The sequence below is a fragment of the Esox lucius genome, chromosome 10, assembly GCF_011004845.1.
Source record: "Esox lucius isolate fEsoLuc1 chromosome 10, fEsoLuc1.pri, whole genome shotgun sequence".
Classification (NCBI taxonomy): Eukaryota; Metazoa; Chordata; class Actinopteri; order Esociformes; family Esocidae; genus Esox; species Esox lucius.
The window spans coordinates 16,855,174-16,877,493 of record NC_047578.1 but is presented as its reverse complement, the minus strand read 5'-3'; the positions used below and the strand labels follow the sequence as shown (position 1 = coordinate 16,877,493).

Below are 22,320 nucleotides of genomic sequence, written 5' to 3'. Positions count from 1 at the left end.
ATATGCATGTGCAAGTGAAGTATTCAATTTTTTCTGTTTGTATTTTTCTGTTATGGTAGTAAAGCATTTACATTGTAATGCCTGACTATTAATTGCTGAATTAATTGTTAAACTCACAGCGAGTTAGTGCATTGACTACCACATTACATAGCTTTATTGGGAATACAGGCTACAATAGAATGCCACTGTTGATTTTATCAATCTTATTAAATGTGCATAACTGAGGTTTTCCCCTCATGCTTTATTGATTGTTATGGATATTTTTAAATGGCACTCGATAAACAGCTTTAACAAATGTAAATGAGTTTTTCTGGTTATTGTACAGCTACTGACTTTTAGCCAAACAAGTAGTTGACAGGCAAACAAAAGGGATTGACTTTGACAGCCAGCATGGCAACAGAAACATAAGAAAGCATAAACCAAGAGATTACTAAATTAGAAATAAAGTTCCAGAAAAAATTAAGAGACCACTGCAAATTGAACGCTTCTGTTCCTCACTCAAAACTTTCCTTTTCACCTTTTTTGGAAAGGAAAGAAAAAGGTGCAGTGGTCTCTTAATTTTTTCCAGAGCTGTATGTTTATTAAACATAAAATTCTAATCACCATCAAAGACATTCGGCCAGTTATTTTCTCAACAAAAAAGACTGTTTTAAAAAGACTGAGTAAAGTGCATTTGCATCTGTCTTTGACGTGTGGTTCATATAAACTAATAGTCATTTGATTTAGTTTAACACTTATGGCTGCAGGGTCATTTTCATCCATTTTTAGAAGGGAATGTTAGCGTACACTCTACACTTGAGGCAACAATTTGCAGTCAGCTTCAATTTCCAGAGTGTTCCTAACGAGACGTGTTTTTTCAAATATGCTTGGCTTCAAATGATTCAGAAATACAAATATGTTAGGTTCTCACAACAGCTTGCCAAATGTTACTTCATTTGAACTTAGTTATTTTTCATCAAACATGTATACAACCTTATAAATATGTATACAACCTTTTCATCAAACATTTATACAACCTTATAAAATCATCATAAAATCAACTTTTGAATTGCTAACAATCCTCTACAAACAGGGCCATGTGTTAGGAGAGCTTAAAATGTTTAAAACTGTTGACTCAAATTTTTATTTCGTGTAAACATTATGTCCACACAGATATGTTACAGATGTAACATGTAACTCTAACATAATATTTTTTAAATGCTTTACATTTAGAACCAAGCACATTTCTTTACCTTCTTTTGGTCATGTTTTTATAAATTAACTAAGGCATTTATATGTTTTTGTTAGTTTTTGGGTTCTCACTGAGATTTACGCTGCTATACTATTGTGCTGGGGTATTGGGTCAGTACTCCTTCCCCACAAAGTTCTCCTTCTCCACTATAAATCGTTGTTGATATGATTAATGCATTTTCAGAATTTTCCCAGTCTTCTCCCGTTTTAAACTTTAGGAGGACATGAGGTCCTGGTCCACACCTGCGGAGTACCTGGTTTGGGGGGCCCATTGCTGTCCCTGTCCTTGTCCATCTGGTCATACTTCTGACCCAGTCTAATTTTAAATAGACTCTGGATTTAGCCCAGATAAATGTATTAATTATTCCAATTGGACTCATAATATCTCACCCGGCACAGCCAGAAGAGGACTGGTCACCCCTCTGAGCCTGTGTCCTCTCTAGGTTTCTTCCTAAAATTCGGCCTTCTTAGGGAGTTTTTCCTAGCCACTGAAATTCAACACTACTGTTGTTTGCTCCATGGGGTTTAAGGCCGGGTGTCTCTGTAAAAGCACTTTGTGACAATTGCTGTTGTAAAAAGGGCTTTATAAATACATTTGATTGATTGATTAATTGAAGAGTACAGTAGTACTCGTAAAATAATTATGTAAATTATGTAAAATAAATAAAAAACATTATAATTAAATAGGCAACTGTTTAAAGTTTCAAAGTTTATCAAATGCATCACATCATCATCCTGCACAAAAATGAAATTCTTGTATCATGGCACATGACGTCTACGTAGTAAGAATTAAGAAATATATAAAGCTCAAATATATACATAACAATGCAAACTAGCAGCAATTTTAAAATGAGTAGGATGAGGAATATGAACAATATGGGTAGAAGTATTTAATATTATAGATACAGCAAGTGTCGCAATAATATACATAACAATGTAAACTAGCAGCAATTTTAAAAAGAGTAGGATGGGGAATATGAACAATATGGGTAGAAGTATATTATAGATACAGTATATTATGAGTGTAATATACTGTACGTTGAATGAACATGGAAAGACATAAGAGCATTTGATGGACCATATCAGCATAAACCATACATTTTTATTACTTTATAATAATAAAACAATATTTGCTAAGACAACACCCAAAAATACATTGTAAATTATATTTCAGTCGGGGACTACCCCTAAACGCTTCAGAGAAGCTAGAAATACTTTTTACCTTCCGCGTAAGAGGTCAATCAGTCAAATGAAAGATGGCTGCCCCCTTGGAGATGTACTGTTGGAAAGGCGATTGGGGTTTGCCCTCTGTAGATACAGACTGTCTCACTGTACTGGTAAGGACCACAGTTACTATCTGATTACAATACGTAGTTGCGTTATTATTGGGTTCATGGTTGCGTAAATAATTTTCATAAGGCTGAAGGGTAATGTGACCTAGTTGGCTAGCTGGCTAACGTTAGCTATGCCTTGCTGCTTCAATGAATGGAACGCTCAGTCTTGTTTGGCTATGTGACTTGAGGCACAGTACGTCAACAATAGCCAAACTTAACTTAATACTGCATACCCAAGCTGACTATCAGCTGGAATTGTATGAATCTTACTGGAAATTACAAGTCTTGTTTGTAGTCTCTTTTTCTGTGCTATTGGGTGCGCCCGCCTTTAGGACATCATATTGCACATTCCTCAGCTCCAGAGGGTAAAAAATAATTAGCAACAGCGTGTGTTACCAGAGATGTTATGTTAGCACGTCAAACGGTCATTATCAATGAAACGTGTTTAGGGCAGCTTTGTCATAACAATTCTGATATATCAATGCGTGTTCAAGTGTGACAAGAAGGGCAAAACATAGTCTAACTACTGTACGGTACTCTACTGTCGTCAGTAGGCTATGATATAACTAGCCATTAAAATAATATGATGTATAGTCATATATTTTAGCTTGAATAGACAGGTTTGACCTGGGATGTATTAATATTAATTTATTTTTGCCTCTATTTACAGTTAATGTTTTCAATGTTTACTCAATATGCAGAAGACTTGTTATTGAAGTTGGTAAACAATGGCCAAAACTAATGTTGCTGATGTAATTGTTCTTAAACCATTAGCTGGAAAATTCCAAAATAAATGTTACCCTCTCCAGCTGAGGAATGTGCAATAGGATGTCTTAAAGACTTGCGCACCCATTAGCACAGAAAAAGAGACTACAAGCAAGACTTGTCATTTCCTTTAAGATTAATTCGATTCCAGCTGATAACCTAACATACCCAAGCTGTCTCAGTTTGGCTATTGTTTACATATTGTCCTTCAAGTCCCTAAAACTAGAAATGCAACCCGAAAGAGAAATTCAGACCAGCACCTAAAAAATTATAGTAACCTGCAGTCCGCTTTGCTGCATACACTTTGTACCAGCCAAAGGGGAAACCACAGAGACAAATAAAATATAAATATATTATGTTTAAACATATTGAACATTCTGGCAAATACTTCAAGAAGCCTGGAAGAATTTACTAAAGGGCTAAAAAAATTATAGAAAAAATGAAGCCTGCACAAATAATAGCAATTAACATTGTAAATGTTTATATTATGAATTGGATGCCACTATTATAGTGTAAGCCTAATAATATTTTAGGCCTAAAAATCACATGGGATGGATCCAGCAGGGGGTTCTTCAGATGTGGTGTTTGTGCTTTTCAGCACCAAATCCAGCAATTTGCCTCCTCAAAATAATTTGTCTCACCTCATTTAGTTTATAACAAAAATGTGCCCAGGCAGTGCATTTGTGTTCGGCTTTGGAACTACCACTAAATCAATGTTGTTAAAAATTGCTTTTCACAAAACGCAACTGCAAAGCAATGACAATTACATTTTCCTGCATGTCATGACATTTCACCTCTAGCTCTGCAAGTATTCAACCTGGTCTCATTGGAATACGTAAACTATTTTACGAAAATCTTTGACAACTGAATTTGTAAGATATATTGTGTTAGGTGAAATAACCTTAGAAACCTTAAAAAAATTGCGATTGGCAGACAGTGTTCCGAACCCGCGTCCTTAAACTCCACAGGCGGACACTACCCACTGCTACCCAAGTGATTAATTACATATTTAATATATGGTATTTTTTCGTAGCATTCGTGACATATGATACGTTTTAGCCAACTCATAATGTATTATATATTTTGGTAGCGCATTGTAATGCAACCAACCGTAAAGTAACACCATATGATATCAGGTGCCATAGGTTTACATATAATAGTTTACGTATTCCAATGGGACCAGATTGCAACATTATAGCCTAGTTATTTGAAATAGCCCTCCTCAAGTAGCAAAATGTTTCAACTCTGTTATTTTTATTAATTCAGTTAAAAATGTACAAGGACAATTCATTTTATTTTCAAACATTAATATGCAATGGGAGAACAGATATTTCTATCCATGCATTTTAATGCACATTATCTAATAAGGAAATATGGATGGAAATGACAAGTCAACGTACAATATTAATACAAATATTTTACACATGCTTGAGTGTTTATTCAAAGTTGATACACCAATAAGCGACCGAAACACGCTTGTCTACTAAATAATAATGTTGCGAAATTATATGATGGTGCATTGCTGCAAAACAAATCTAAACCGTGTTTAAACATACTGAGATTAAGAATCATACAAATTTCAGTAAATTATCTGGGCCTGTAACTTTCCACAGATCTATCAAATGCTCTTCTGCACCAATGAAATAGACATCCTAACTGATGGAAACGGACAAAATTTGCTTGGTATTTGTTGAAATGTTTAGCATTAAAATCCCTTATTCAGATTGGAAACATGATTTTGGAAAAAAAATTTCATGAAAATAATTGCAATCTTGCACAAATAATCAAGATTATGCAATTATGTAATGATTGTGTCAGCCCTACCTGCACAACTATATCAAAAATAATTGCTGTAGTTTTGCGTTATAAGGTGGGGCACAGAAAATCCTGACTTTTTTGCGAGTAATGTTTCTTCATGGTCATTAGTATTAAATCTAACTTGTTTTAACAATTTTTCTATTAGCCTAGACATTGGAGGATAGCTAGGTTGACAAATTTTCTCTGGTATGTAAAAAATACTTCTGCCTGACAGGAGCCCTGTTCCTACCCTCGAAGGTAGGCTTTTCAAAATGGGGGAGGTAGTTGTTACAGATCATCTTGAGATTGCAAAATAATTAATTCTTTAAATTCTGGATAAATTATCACCAGAAAATGTAGATGTCCCTTATTAACCTGTAAAATGCAGAAACACTTGTGGTATTTCTGTCCAAAGAGGAAATTCAAATTTTTGATAGGACATTGTAATGCTGTATTAACACACACACACCGATCAGCCATAACATTATGACCACTGACAGGTGAAGTGAATAACACTGATAATCTCATTATCATGGCTCCTGTCAGTGGGTGGGATATATTAGGCAGCAAGTGAACATTCTCTCCTCAAAGTTGATGTGTTAGAAGCAGGAAAAATGGGCAAGCGTAAAGATCTGAGTGACTTTGACATGGGCCAAATTGTGATGGCTAGACAATTGGGTCAGAGCATCTCCAAAACTGCAGACTTTGTGGGGTGTTCCTGGTCTGCAGTGGTCGGTACCTATCAAAAGTGGCCCAAGGAAGGAAAAGCGGTGAACTGGCGACAGGCTCATTGATCCGGGTGGGGACCGAAGGCTGGCCCGTGTAGTCCGATCCAACTGACAAGCTACACTAGCTCAAATTGCTGAAAAAGTTAATGCTGTTACTGTACTGATAGAAAGGTTTCAGAACACACAGTGCATTGCATGGAATCTTATGGGGCTACGTAGCCGCAAACCAGTCAGGGTGCCCATGCTGACCCCTGTCCACTGCCGAAAGCACCTACAATGGGCATGTGAGCATCAGAACTGGACCACGGAGCAATGGAAGAAGGTGGCCTGGGCTGATGAATCATATTTTTTTACATCACGTGGATGACCGGGTGCATGTTCGTTGCTTACCTGGAGAACACATGGCACCAGGATGCACTATGGGAAGAAGGCAAGCCGGCGGAGACAGTGCGATGCTTTGGGCAATGTTCTGCTTGGAAACCTTTAGGTCCTGCCATTCATGTGGATGTTATTTTGACACGTACCACCTACCTAAGCATTGTTCCAGACCATATGCAACCTTTCATGGCAACGGTGTTCCCTGATGGCATTGGCCTCTTTCAGCAGGATAACACGCCCTGCCACAAAGCAAAAATGGTTCAAGAATGGTTTGAAGAACACAACAATAAGTTCAAGGTGTTGACTTGGCCTCCAAATTCCCCAGATCTCAATCCAATCAAGCATCTGTGGGATGTGCTGGACAAACAGGTCCGGTCCATGGAGGCCCCACCTTGCGCCTTACAGGACTAAAAGGACTGCTGCTAGTGTCTTTGTGCCAGATACCACAGCACACCTTCAGAGGTCTACTGGAGTCCATGCCTCAACCGGTCAGGGCTGTTTTGGCAGCAGAAGGGGACCTACACAATTGGGTAGGTGGTCATAATGTTATGACTGATCTGTGTATATATGTAAATGGGAGCCGCTGCTAAATTTACCTTTAATGCAGGGGTTTTCAGAGGGGCATGCCTCCCCAGGGGGCGCCAGAGTGCCTCATGGGAGATGTAAAAGATATCGGAAAGCAGTAATTTTAGGTTTTTTTTGTAAGTCAGACTTGATAAAACAAGTCCACCTCAAGTTTTTTTCTAATGAATCCATATCAAATGGTAGATAAATGTGTCATTTTGATACAGCCAGCTGCCCTGGAATGCTGAATTTGCAATTGACTCTATATATTTTTACTTTCCAGTGGTAGACAGATTATTATAGACAACAGTAAAGATAGTCCTTAAACGCTATAATGTGTCACCTATACTATTAATGATGGGCTTTTCTGCAAAATTACATAGATTTAAATAAGGTGTATGTAAATGGAGGACTTCAAAACAGTATTTTATTTCACCACATTAACAAAACGTCACTCTAGGGTCAACCTTACATCAGCTTTGAAAGGGACGCCCAGTTCACATCGGGAAGGCAGCCCAGTTTATTTTTTTTGTGCTGACTCTAGGGTCCCGGGCCAGCTTCCATTAATGCCCTATGGAAATGGAAATGGGCTGGCTTGCACCCCCTGTTTTTAGTAGATGTTATGGGAGTTTGCTTTGGACTGGGGCTGACCTGTTATCACTTATGTTAAACCCTGTGTGGATGATCTCATTCCAGTACCTCTGTTTAAACAGCTTGCATCCATCACCACCTAACTTGTAAGGTTCCAAAAATCTCTTCCACCCGCATCCTTTACAAACAGTTTAGCTTTCTGTAAAAATAACTCTTGTCACCCCCCACCCAAAACCATACCCTTCATTCCAACAAGGATATTATCAGAAATGTAAAAGTCTTTCTGAAGCTATTTTGATAGCAATCCCGCTACTTGTTCCTATTCCATTATTTCAACAGATGTACAGCCTTGCTGGCTGTATTGTCTGAAACCTAAGTCTTTGTATAATACTATTATTGAGGGTTGTCAACTTCCATGATTTTCTCTATACAATTCAACTATTACAATCCAGCTCAAATACAAGTTAAACAGTACAAACATATGACTACCTCATCTCTCCATCTATGACAATGTAGGCACTGTAGCTAAAACCAATTAAATGGAACAATGTTCATTCCACAGCTTGTTTAATGACTTACTAGGATAGTGATCTAGACATGTCTCATGTTGAGCCAGACACACTTCAGCTGGCAAGCCCAAAAGGCATGATTTCAGCTGGAAAGGGGCTTTAAATGTGTTTTGCAAATACCACAAGGGGAAGGGTTTTCCCAGTGGCAGGGGAAAATGCAATGGTTTTAATTCTTCTCTGCAACAAAGTGGGGTCTCTCATTACTAAACTCACAACCCTAGAGGGTGGGTTATGTTTTCTGACTTATGGTAGTTGCCACTGCCATGAGCCTTCTCAATTATTATTATAACTGCAGTCCCACAGAGGCCCTGGCGTACTCTGAGAGAGGGGTGCTCTAGCTCAACCTCATACAGGAAGGGGTGAAGGTCATTTTCCAACTCTGCCTGGTTTCCAAGGTTCTGGTCCAACCATTGTATTTCTACATTCTGAGAGCTCAAAGTGGTTTTACACTCCCTTCACAAGCTTTGAGGGGCTGTTCTGTTCTGAGCTGGCCATGCATAAGCTAGGCTAGTAGCTGGAACCCTGGGTGGTTCCCCAAAGTAACCCTGCTCGCTCGTGCTCCACCAGACGCTCCGATTTACTTTATATAATATCTGGCTGCACACTTGAAAAAAAACTTGTTGCAGTTCCTAAACGTTTCATAGGATCTTTTTTTTCAACCTCTTGAATTAAAGCTAAAAACTTGCACTTCAATTGCATCTCAGTTGTTTCATTTCAAATCCATTGCGGTGGCATACAAAGCCAAAATTGTGTCACAGTGTCCAAATATTTCCAGACTAACTGTAATGTTTTTGGTGAGAGTACATACCATAATCTCATTATCTTTTCACCAGTCATCTTCGTTTGGCTCACAAACTCTCTTAAGTAAAAAGTCTGTAGCCTAATTCTATGCTAGCAGAATTAATCTGAAATGTATATATTTTTTTAATTTGGATTGAATATATACTTTAGAGGTTACATTTTATTGAAATATTTTGACATGCTTGAGTGTAAAATAAAACTAGGATCCACTTGTTTTTCCGATGTTAGGCTATGTCAATGTGCATGGATTTTATTGACAGTAAACCGCAAAATCTCCCGAGTTCCTCACAAATTTAATTTTCTTCCTATAAATGTCTGTAAATCGATCCGGCCAAATCCATTAAAAGTATCACAATTGGGGGAAACCGCCCCATCTGGCAACACTGACAATATGGGAAAGTTCTGTGAAAGTGCTATGTAGTGTCTAAGACAAATATCCACACCAGGCAAAAGATAACGTTATTAACATGAGTACATGAAGGGTCTGCAGTGATAGTTGAACTTCTGAAATAATTCAGTTTAGGCCCTAACCCCAGGACTTGTCAGGCTAACAAAACGATTCCACCGACGTCTGCACTCTAAATTCCATGTAAGGTTCCTTGAAATTTTGCAAGGGGACACATTCAATAGATTATATGTCCTAGCTAAAACAGCTGGATTGAAAGGGGAAGTTCACTTCTTTCTGCATGTGGCTTTGTTTTCACTCTATCTGTGCATCTCTGTAATCCAACAAACCAGAAGTTTTAATTTTATAAAACAACATGTGAACAGTCTTTAGCATGAAGATATGTATATTTTAGAATTGGAAAGAGATGGAGAACGGGTTATGAGGAAATGCGTTCTTGAACCCATGTCAACATAAATACAAAAAGGAACTTGTTTTGTTCAGCTCTAGCTTCTTGGGGTTGATCAGGTGCCTTGGAGCTCACTTGTGGTAACTAGCCAGAAATTGCACTCCCCTTCAATGATATACAAACACATTCATCTTACAGCATATTTGGCTTTTGAATGCCCATATCAACTAACAAATGGTGGGACACTGGCAATGTTGCGTTGAGTAGGCAGTAACTGGAAACTTGCCTGACACTTGTGATTTCTTCACAGTTTTCTGTGGAACACGTACAAAATGCATGTACTTGTACAGTTATTTGACGAGCTACACTGATAGCCTCAAGGACCATCGCTGTGCCTATTCTGTATATTAATGAGGATTCACCTATGGAATGACCAAAGATCTTGTTCGGAAAAGGCTGTTTATATCATTACACACCTCAACAGTGGACACATTACCCAGAATGAGGTTCTCATGCCATATTAGTTGGTTTTGTGTGTTTTGGAGAATTTCCTGGCAAGCATTATTGTCAATGGCAATCGAAGACTCATGAATAAAAACTAAATATGAATAATATTGTTTAGGGGATAAACTACAAGCACAGAGAGGTTGGAAGGCCGATTTGTAATAATGGGTGAATGTTTCCTTTAATTGAAAACAAAGTAATTGACAATCACTTTGTTGTAAATTAATTAAAAGTTCACTTACAGGTTTACTTTAAATCTAGCTGGGTGGTAGCGGTAGGAGTAAAACGGGGTAGAAAAAGAGGGGAGGGGAGGGCCTAGGTTGTCTATCAGCGGTTCAAACCCCCCTCTCTTTCTGGACTCGCCAGGAAACGGCTGTTAAAAAACATCAAACGCATATTGAGATACCCTCGCCCACGGGACTGTTGGCAAATTCCACTGAATATTGAGGCACACTGTGGCTAGCTCTCAGACAAACTCTGAGCGCTATAAAACATATTTGTTTTTAAGTGTCCACAGGGATGGAGAGGAATGCATATTTCAAACTGCAATAAAAATGTTCAGTAAACTACAGTTAACAAACATGTATGGAAATAAAAGCCAAGTGCACTAGCCTCAAATTAGAACAAACTTAAATGGGATTAAAATCCATCCTGACAATTTTTGAAGCAAGGGCCAGACTTGGCCAACAGCTTTAATACGAAAAGCCTCATCTGAAACAGAATTGAGTTCCTGGAAAGATCTTAGCCTGGAGTGGGCTATACCACAAAGAGTGCCAACATTCAAACGAGGCAATCCGTTGATGATGACAATAATAACATGCTTGACCTAACAAATATAACTAGTAACATACAGATAGCTAGAGAGAAATCAGTCAATGAATCCAAGTTTAATTACAAAATTACAAATGTGACTAGGTCAAGCAATGTACTGGAAATTCCAGGAAGGCTTTTGGCAACATCACATAGGAAGATTGTGACATCCTCTGGCTTAGACTTTGATACACGCATGCTGTCAATGAATTGATGGGCAGATGTGAGTTCCTTCCTGGAAAAACCCACAACCAACTGCATTTACAAAAGAACTGGGGCAGAAAAACCCTCTGACACAGTTTTAGAAAACGGCAGATGGAATAGGAAAATATCTTGACTAAATCCTGAATGAGGTTGCTCATTCTGTGGCCTGATGAAATAATACAATGTGTGTTGCTTTTGTAGATCGTATAACACGGTAGGGCAGCCTCCAAGCCCACAGTGTCTGCTGTGAAGGTTTTGAGTAGCTAAGCAGTAAATTCCTCGATCCCTCAGTCTAATTGTGGTTATGTCCACACACCACTCACCAAGACAGTACAGTAGGTAAATGCCAGATTAACCAGAGACTGAATGTAGACAGTTTGGGCATAGTGTACAGTATGTCTACAAATTGTCTCATTGTGACTTTTCCTGAAGGTAATAAAAGCAATAAGTTCAGAGGAACTGTTGAATATGACCAATATATCACAACTAAAGGCTGTTCTTAGCCAAGACCCAAAGCTGAGTGCTTGGATGCAGCTGATTGTATATTTCCCATAAACCACAAAACTCAAATAACTACTTATCAGTGTAATTATATTGAATGTTTAATGTAATTCTTGAAATGCAATCTGAAAGAAATTGTGATTTTACTTTGTGTGAATTGTTATCTCTTTCTCCTCTCAGGCCTATGCCAAGTTTGCAGGTGCTCCACTCAAAGTGTACAAGATCACCAACCCCTGGAGAAGCCCAACAGGTAACTCCTATCCATGGCAAGGCTATGTTCGGTTCAGACTGGTGCTTACCATGCCTTTTTGGTTATTAACTGAACCCCATCAATCTCATTTGTTAGTGACTCACCCTTCCTGAATCAGACTCTTTTGAACTAAGGGAAAGTAGTTAAAAAATTACTTATTTCCTTCCTTACTGAACTTTGCAAAAGGTCACAGGTCATACGGTCTCATCACCTGATTCCCTAAGAACGAAGAGAGGGGCTGGTCAGACATTTGATGAGAGGATTCTTTTTGCTTTCCCCTTCTTCATACTTGAATAAAACAGGGGTCAAAGGTCATGTGGTAACAAAGTGAGAAGGTCAGCACCTGCCATTCCTAATTCTCACAACTCCACCTCCTTTGTGTGCCAGTCTCATTTGGTTGTATTTTTGGGGGATGGGACAGGTCGGCGGTTGAAATCCCACTATGCACCTCAGAACATGATTACATCATATTAATGGGGTTCCTAGGATGTGATACACTTTCCCAGGCATTGTAAGGTGTGATCTGCAAAGTGCAACTGCAATAAAGACAACATTGAAATTGGCTTTTAGATGACGATTCTGATTCCTCGTTTCAGGTGTGTTGCCAGCACTGAAGACTGCGGAGAAAAGCATTGGTAGTCTTTCCAAACCCAGTAATATCATCATCCATCTCAGAAAACAGGTGGGTCTTATTTATTCCTCTTTTACAGAGTGGATCTCAGAATATCCCCCCTTTTACATAGGAAACGTGCCCAGTAACCAAGCCGACAGATTAGGAGCTTTTCCATAGGAAGCAGATGTGTGTTAATGTAACTCTAAAACCATGACAGACATTCACAAGGGATATTACCTTGCTTATAAATTCTGGGTATGGAGAATACATTTTTGCTGCTGTGAAACTGGTCAACCCAGAGGTGTTGCTAGGATTCACAATACAACCATCTATGTAGCACTTCATCAATCCGGCCTGTATGATAGAAGCCACTCCTGGTGAGAAATATGACATGAAAGGACTCTGAGAGCATGAGGTAAAATGCCAAGTGCTACATGTGGCAAAAACAAGGTACTGCTCATCAACTGGTTAATACCATCTCTACAGTAAAGGCATGGTGGTGGGAGCATCATGCTATGGGGGTGCTTGCACAACATCAACCCAAAGCAGACAATCAAGACAATACTGGAGTCTCTTTGGGACACATTTCTGTCCTTGAGTGTTTCAGCCAAAGCCCAGATTTGAACCCCATTAAACATCTGTGGGGTGGCCTGAAGATCGCAGTTCACCAATGCTTCCCACCTAATTTGACAGGGTTTGAGAATCTAATAATTTGATAGAGCTTGAGAGAGAATGTTGAATTTGAGAAACTATCCGTACAGTATGTTTTCTTCAATAAATTGGTAGAAACCTGTTTTCACTTTGTCATTTGGGTATTTTGTCAGTGCTGATGACAACATAACGTGGAGATAGTGAATTGGTTTTTAATACTTTCTGAAGGCACTGTATTCTGTCCTTAAATCTTCCTGTTTTCACTTTGGCTTTCCATTGTATTTGTCTTGGTAGCAGGCTTTTAAAAAGAAATATCATCCCTTTATGCTTCATTGGATAAAGATAGTGGGGAGAGAGCCAGCAGAACTGGTTTATTTTTTGCAGAAAGAGCAGTGGGACAGAGTCCAACTCATGCAGTCGTACATAAGCACAGGATGCAGCGTCTAATAATGTATGATTTGTGGCGCAAAACTTTGTGTTCAGTCTATAGTGCCCAGACTTAATGTAAATAACCTGGCAGCACTTTCTGCTAAAAGATTATTTTGTTGTCATTGTTTAACATCCTTCCCCCCCCCCCCTTTTTTTTAAACACATTTCAATAATAGATTTTTCTGTGCTTTATAAAGGCACTTTCACCACAACATTTGCTATTCATTTGTTCTCAGTGAATTCTACTTTAAACCATGCAAGCGTTTTCCTCTCCGACCTGCCATTCATTCCATTGTCCATCATGAGGCTTACTTTCCTGTCTTTCAGAAATACAATGCAGATTATGACCTCTCAGCCAAGGAAGGAGCGGACACTCTGGCTTTTGTGTCACTACTGGAGGAGAAACTACTACCCGCATTGGTGAGATAATGTCTGCTGAGTGGGGGAGGGAGGGAGAGAGTGTGGGGGGAGAGATGTCAGTTGGTAGTTTGTTCACATTCCATGTAGAACAGAAACGAAGTGAAGGGGACGGGGGGTTACGACTGGATATGGTGTAGCAGAACAGGCCAGAGCAGGGCCATGGGGTCAGAACACAGAGAAATAATGGCACAAACCCATTATCGCCTTTCTGCAGTTGTTGACGATGATTAAAAAAAAAATACCAAAGGTCTAGGCTCTTTTAGTCTGTGCCAAGGGGAGGAGTCGGAGGAGGTCCCCCCCTGTGGATTCAGGAACGCTTTCAAGTCAGCCAATCAGCAAAAGAATTCTGTCTGCCCCACTAATAGATATCAGCGTTTAAAATTCTCTTGCTTGGCATGGCCTTCCGTGGGTGTGGTTTAATACTATGTTCTTTCTTGGGAATGTGATTGCTCTCTTAATACTAAAACATTATTGGGAATGGTTTTTGCCCACACAGCTTGAAGTAAAAAGACATTCATCATTAAAGCATTTGATCTCTTCAAAGCTTATAAAATATAATTGAGCAAGATTAGCAGTGACAGTTGTTCTTACGTCCACTTTTAAAGTTACTTTGAAGACATGAAGAAAACAAATAATCATAATATATGGAAAATGACAAATGTTTATGTTCCAAAATCAACTTTATATGATATTTGAAAAGTAGGTGCTATTTGACTAAAACTTCCATGTCATAGAAAAGGGGCATTATTTTTTATAAAGAGCATTATTATAAAGGGCATTATGTTTTTACTGCACATGTATTTAAAAAAAATTGTTGTAAAAGGTTTCATGTTAAAATGCTGTCAGTTTCATTCTAATTTCCATTCTACCATACCACTTTGTGTGCAGCAATGATTTGGACACGTATTCCTAGTGGAAGACATTAGAACATAGCTGGTGACGTGAGACAGGCTGTGTTTACTGCTTGGGTCCTGTTGAGAATATTACTGACCAACTTGTGCCGTATTTCCTTTATAAAAGTATGTGGTTTCCTGTGTAAAAGAGGGTGATAATGAAATGGACAACTAACAAGTCTCTAATGAAATGGACAACTAACAAGTCTCTAGGGGGAAAGGATGCGTCATGAAAAAAGTGAAGAATCTCAAGTACATGTGATGGCCCGTGGGGTCACCATCCCTCAATCAAACAGATTTTATTCAGCCCTTTCTACATCAGCAATTGCCTCAAAGTACCTACAGATACCCAGGCTAAACCCCCAAAGAACAAGCAACAACAATAAATTGTTTGTGCTAAGACCCTGAGAAAAGGGAAGCAGTGTATGGGGTTATACTTAAGGGTACGTGCCTGGGACGCCAAAAGAGTCTGGTTAAATCACAGGCATTAAGTAATCAAACATACATACATACATACATCTTCTTCCGCTTCATCCGGGGCCGGGTCGCGGAGGCAGCAGTCTAAGCAGAGATGCCCAGACTTCCCTCTCCCCAGACACTTCCTCCAGCTCTTCCAGGGGGACACTGAGGCGTTCCCAGGCCAGCAGGGAGACAAAGTCCCTCCAGCGTGTCCTAGGTCTTCCCCGGGGTCTCCTCCCGGTGGGACGGGACCAGAACACCTTCCCAGGAAGACGTTCCGGAGGCATCCGAAACAGATGCCCATGCCACCTCAGCTGACCCCTCTCGATGTGGAGGAGCAGCGGCTCTACTCTGAGCTCCTCCCGGGTGACCGAGCTTCTCACCCTATCTCTAAGGGATCGCCCAGCCACCCTGCGGAGAAAGCTCATTTCGGCCGCCTGTATCCGGGATCTTGTCCTTTCGGTCATGACCCAAAGCTCATGACCATAGGTGAGAGTAGGAACGTAGATTGACCGGTAAATCGAGAGCTTCGCTTCACCACGACAGGCCGATACATCGACCGCATTACTGCAGAAGCTGCACCGATCCGTCTGTCAATCTCCCGTTCCATCCTTCCCTCACTCGTGAACAAGACCCCTAGATACTTAAACTCCTCCACTTGAGGCAGGCACTCTCCACCAACCTGAAGTGGGCAAGCCACCCTTTTCCGACTGAGGACCATGGCCTCGGATTTGGAGGTACTGATTCTCATCCCCACCGCTTCACACTCGGCTGCAAACCGTCCCAGTGCATGCTGAAGGTCCTGGTTTGAAGGGGCCAACACGACAACATCATCCGCAAAGAGCAGAGACGAAATCGTGTGGTCCCCAAACCTGACACCCTCCGGCCCCTGGCTGCGCCTAGAAATTCTGTCCATAAAAATTATGAACAGAACCGGCGACAAAGGGCAGCCCTGCCGGAGTCCAACATGCACTGGGAACAAGTCTGACTTACTGCCGGCAATGTGGACCAAGCTCCTGCTTCGGTCGTACAGGGACCTGACAATCCTTAGCAAAGGACCCAGGACCCCATATTCCCGAAGCACTCTCCACAGGATGCCGCGAGGGACACAGTCGAATGCCTTCTCCAAATCCACAAAACACATGTGGATTGGTTGGGCAAACTCCCATGAACCCTCCAACACCCTGTAGAGGGTATAGAGCTGGTCCAGTGTTCCACGGCCCGGACGAAAACCACACTGTTCCTCCTGAATCCAAGGTTCTACTATCGGCCGTATTCTCCTCTCCAGAACCCTGGCATAGACTTTCCCGGGGAGGCTGAGAAGTGTGATCCCCCTATAGTTGGAACACACCCTCCGGTCCCCCTTCTTAAAAAGAGGGACCACCACCCCGGTCTGCCATCCCAAAGGCACTGTCCCCGACCGCCATGCGATGTTGCACAGGCGTGTCAACCAAGACAGCCCCACAACATCCAGAGACTTGAGGTACTCAGGGCGGATCTCATCCACCCCCGGTGCCTTGCCACTGAGGAGTTTCTTGACCACCTCAGTGACTTCAGCCCGGGTGATGGACGAGTCCACCTCTGAGCCCTCATCCTCTGCTTCCTCAATGGAAGACGTGACGGCGGGATTGAGGAGATCCTCGAAGTAGTCCTTCCACCGCCCGACGACATCCCCAGTTGAGGTCAACAGCTGCCCACCTCTACTGTAAACAGCGTTGGTAGGGCATTGTTTTCCTCTCCTGAAGCGCCGGACGGTTTGCCAGAATCTCTTCGAGGCCAGCCGATAGTCCTTCTCCATGGCCTCACCGAACTCCTCCCAGGCCCGAGTTTTTGCCTCCACAACCACCCGGGTTGCAGTCTGCTTGGCCTGTCGGTACCCGTCAGCCACCTCAGGAGTCCAGGGGTCCAACCAGGCCTGATAGGACTCCTTCTTCTTCAGCTTGACGGCATCCCTTACTTCCGGTGTCCACCACCGGGTTCGGGGATTGCCGCCTCGATAGGCACCGGAGACCTTACGGCCACAGCTCCGGACGGCCGCTTCGACAATGGCGGTGGAGAACATGGTCCACTCGGACTCAATATCTCCAGCCTCCCTCGGGATCCAGTCGAAGCTCTGCCGGAGGTGTGAGTTAAAGATCTCTCTGACAGGAGACTCGGCCAGATGTTCCCAGCAGACCCTTACAGTACGCTTGGGCCTGCCGAGTCTGTCCAGCTTCCTCCCCCGCCATCGGATCCAACTCACCACCAGGTGGTGATCAGTTGACAGCTCCGCCCCTCTCTTCACCCGAGTGTCCAAGACATACGGCCGCAGGTCAGATGAAACGACAACAAAGTCGATCATCGACCTGCGGCCTAGGGTGTCCTGGTGCCATGTGCACTGATGGACACATCTATGCTTGAACATGGTGTTCATTATGGACAAACTGTGACTAGCACAGAAGTCCAATAACTGAACACCACTCGGGTTCAGATCTGGGGGGCCGTTCCTCCCAATCACACCCCTCCAGGTGTCACTGTCGTTGCCCATGTGGGCATTGAAGTCCCCCAGTAGAACGATAGAGTCCCCAGTTGGAGCACTTTCCAGCACCCCTCCCAGAGACTCCAAGAAGGTCGGGTACTCTGCACTGCCGTTCGGCCCGTAGGCACAAACAACAGTGAGAGACCTATCCCGACCCGAAGGCGCAGGGAAACGACCCTCTCGTTCACCGGGGTAAACTCCAACACATGGCGGCAGAGCTGGGGAGCTATAAGCAAACCCACACCAGCCCGCCTCCTCTCACCATGGGCAACTCCAGAATGGTGAAGAGTCCATCCTCTCTCAAGGAGTGTGGTTCCAGAGCCCAAGCCGTGCGTAGAGGTGATCCCGACTACCTCTAGTCGGAACCTCTCAACCTCACGCACGATCTCGGGCTCCTTCCCCGCCAGCGAGGTGACGTTCCACGTCCCTAGAGCTAGTTTCCGTGTCCAGGGATCGGGTTGTCTAGGCCCCTGCCTTCGACTGCCGCCCGATTTCCCAGAGTGAAGAGAAATTGTGGTATACTGTGGAAGGAACTACTGTGGAAAAGAGACAGGTCACATTAAATGTGGAAAAAGTTCTGACATGATTTATCTTTGTCTCATTCTTTTACATCACAAGAACCTGGCATTTTAACAGGTGTGTGTAGATTTGTTATATCCACTGTATGTGTGTGGTGTTCATGGTTAAAATGCTATTAAAACCATTTATATATCTAGAGTATTTTGTTCTTTCCCTAACAGTCAGACCATATGCTGTATGCCTATTACGTAATGCGCTGCATAGTAAATTAACCATATTTCTTCTTTAGGGACACATTTTTGCCCATTTTAAATGTTTGATTAATGGTGATGAACTTAAATAATTGGACAGCTCTAGTAAATTATGATAATGCCCTGTTTTTGTAAGAAAAGTTTGGAAAAGAAAATACCTGGAATATTTTGTTTTAACATTTTGCTAGACATAATAGAAAGTTTAGTTATTAAAAAGACTCCATAGGGGTTTTCAACTCCATGGGCACTTTCTTTAAATCACCCAAAATATTGCATGCTTTACAAATTTGGCCTAAAATAAAACATTTCCAACCACAATAGCGTGCAGCTCCAATTGTACAAAAGTTATGAAGAAAACCTCTGTCATTCTAGCCGATATTGGAGTATACACACAACAGTGGTTCTGTGTGTGTGTGTGTGTGTGTGTGTGTCTGTGTGTGTGTACAATAATAAAGTTGTAATTTTCCACGACCTCCATGTTGTCACTACCTTCCTCTCAGTATCTCGCCCATCTCCCATTGCAGATCTACACCCAGTGGGTGGACTCGAAAAACTATGTTGACGTGACGCGGCGCTGGTATGCTGAGAACATCCCTTTCCCGCTCAACTTCCTGCTGCCCAATCGAATACACACCCAGCAGCTGGAGAGACTGAGGCTGGTCAGAGGAGACCCCACACTGGAGCCTGGGGAGCAGCTGGAGAAGGAGGTAAGCAGGGACGGCTTAAGTATGAGAGGAAATAAGACTCAGTAGGATTTGGCAAAAGGGCAGATGGCTGGGGGAAGGTGGAGAAGGGTAAGGTGATGCAGAATGGAGGGATGAAGAGGTGTGTTGGAACGGAGGTTGACAACACCATTCAGACACAGGAAGACTTGCAGCAGTAGAAAGATTGAAATAATGTCTGGACTAGCAGTGAGAAAAGCGGGGAAGAGCTGTTGCACTGCATTGGCAGAAATGAGATGTGTAAATATCGGGGTGGTACAGTCGATCAATCTGCATTGAAAATGGCTGCCTCGGTTACCTGAGAACCCTTGTATGGCCCCTTGCAGTAATTAAGAGAGGGCAGTTCATACTGAATTAATAAAACCCAACAAGTCAAAATGGTCTGTTTTCACAACAAACGGTAATCGGGTCAGATGGTTCATCTCCATGGCAACCACAGTCAAGCATAATTAGCAAGGTGAGTGAGGGTGGGGGGCGAGCTTTAATAAGATCCTACCCTAAAACGGACTGCTTTTCTTAAATGTATATATGTTGTGCATATGACCCATAAAAATATGACCTGTGATCCTAATACAAAACAAAACATTTGTGTTATTAATTTGCCTGGGATCATATAAAACACGACTTGGCACCAGGACTGGACGACATAACTCGTCTTGTTTTTGTCTTTGACTGTGTGTATTGCTACTTATTGCACTTACTGCTCTGGTGCTAGAATGGTTTTCGTGAATGCAAATACCGCTGTTTGGACGTTGAATGCTTCTGTTTGTTTGAGGGTTTTGTATGATTTCCTCCACAGCTGTACCATGACGCGTTGGAGTGCATGACCTTGCTCTCGCAACGCCTGGGCTCACACAAGTTCTTCTTCGGGGACTCGTAAGTGGCTGCCATGCATTGACTGCACCAAGGCTAAATGTTTGTCTTTTTTGTTAATAATGTAAAATTGACTTTTTAACGAATGTCTGGATGTAAAGCAAATTGTTACTGTCCCCCCAGCCCATCGTCTTTGGATGCATATGTGTTCGGTCACCTCGCCCCCCTGCTGAAGATAAAGCTTCCTAATGGAAAACTCCAACAACACCTCAACTCCCTGGACAACCTACGGCAGTACTGCACTAACATCCTGCTTCTTTACTTCCCCTCAGAGGGCAAAGGTAAGATCCCTGAAGTATTATTTCTCAACTCCGGTCCTTGAGTATTACCTCCAACAATACCAAATGTTGTGGGCAGGACAAACACTTTATTCAGCTATTCAAGTGAAGTGGATGATTGGTTGACTGGTAGAATCAGGTGTACTTTGCTACAAAACTAATTGTACCATTTGGCATAGTTCAAAACAAAGACATCTAACCCAATCTAGCAATCTGATAATTCTCCAAAACCCAATACACAGACTGTTAAACAAATTGTTAGGATGCGCTCTGTGCAGACACGTCATGCTTTTTGCTCTTTGACTCTCGTTCTGATAATTCCTTCTCTGTTTCAGAGCCTCCCAGTCGCAAGGTGTCAGTCCATCCAGAGGGTAGTGACTTTGACAGTGAGCCTCATAAACGACGTAACCAAATCCTGTCTGTTCTGTTCGCTCTGGGATCCATGCTGGGTTACGCCATTCTGACCGGGATCGTTAGCATCCAACAGGTTCAGGCACAGCCAGCATTAGCCGAACCTCACCATGTAGACGAGAGAGGCGAGGAAGACGAAGAGGAATGAGCAGTACTGGCTTCATGGAGGACCAGTGCGAAGGTGTTGTTCTCGCACCTACTCCACATACTGACAACAGAGAGACAGTTCCTCATATATTGAAGTCTGCCACAGTATGCTGTAATACGTGTCAGTACCAACCTTGGCATTCACCAACATGCCTAGTTGGGTGGTTTTATTTTGTATTTTGCGACATCCCAAGAAGGCATACCTTTTCTCGACACAGAATCTTCAAGGACGCTTTAATTTAATTGAAGAAGGGTATGACTTTCCTTTTTTGGGGGTAGTTTTCTTCTGTTTTTAGGGGGGTTGAGACTTTCTATGATGTTTTGTCAGGTTTTGTTTTGGCAAATGATTTTGACTTGATTTCAGGTCGTTACAAGTAAAATGCTGAACTGTTTCTCACAAGGCATCCTTTGGATTTGTTAACCCGCCTCTGAAATAACATTGTCAAATATATTAAACTAAAATTTACAGTAGAACATAAATCTTAACTGAAATTCATTATTTAAATTGCTACACATTTTATATTTCACTTTTATTTTAATTTTGCAGAAGATGTTATCCATATTTGAAATCCTTCCAAGAAGTGAAATGAAACAGACCATGTTAGGGTAACCAACAAGGTTTTGCACAAATGAGGAAAACATTATTTACATTTTGACCTCATGAACATAACATTGTTTTCAACCATCACCCAAATAAAGGTCATGCATATGCTTTTGTATTGGGAACTGTGAGCTGTGCTTCCGAGCCATATGAAAAAGAACTAGTACACTGAAGAAGGAAGAGCACAGAGTACAGCAGGATGAATAGAATTTAGTTGTTAGACCAAACATTACAATTAGGGATAAAATAAATACAAAGGTTACGTCTGATGATGCGTCTGATTTCAACAAAGGCAAATTCAATTATTTAATTTGGATATAAATGTAGTAAATAAAACACGACTGATTAAAAATTTCTGATTAAAAATAGTGATATCTATTTAGACAAAAAAATCAGCTGAAAATAATCTGCCATTTTAAAGCAGCTGTACTGTACTGATTGTTACATTGTGACTATTATCGGCCAATACATATTGCTGGACGATATATCAGTGAAACCTTAATTAGAATGGGGGAAGAGGCATGATGTAATTGACTCATCATGGGATGATTGTTGGTTACAGACATGGTGGTTCTTGAATCTCAGAAACTGATCTCCTGGGGTTTCCGTGGACGGCAGTCTTTTGAGTTTACAGAGATTAGTGCAATAAACAAATGAACAGTTGGCGGCAGTTCTGTGGGCAAAAACACATGTAAATTATTTAGAGGTCAGAGGT

The 22,320-nt window shown here is 41.6% G+C and overlaps 1 protein-coding gene across 1 annotated transcript; it reads left to right on the top strand.

Moving 5' to 3' along the window:
* The first annotated feature begins 2,469 nt into the window (after nucleotides 1-2,469).
* Nucleotides 2,470-21,721, top strand: LOC105012719 (metaxin-1). The gene is made up of 8 exons (XM_010873742.4): nucleotides 2,470-2,567; nucleotides 11,751-11,820; nucleotides 12,417-12,502; nucleotides 13,841-13,933; nucleotides 19,098-19,280; nucleotides 20,095-20,171; nucleotides 20,292-20,449; nucleotides 20,782-21,721. Exons 1-8 carry the CDS (start codon nucleotides 2,487-2,489, stop codon nucleotides 21,003-21,005), a joined length of 972 nt encoding a protein of 323 aa, XP_010872044.1. The 5' UTR covers nucleotides 2,470-2,486; the 3' UTR covers nucleotides 21,006-21,721.
* The last annotated feature ends 599 nt before the right edge of the window (nucleotides 21,722-22,320 follow it).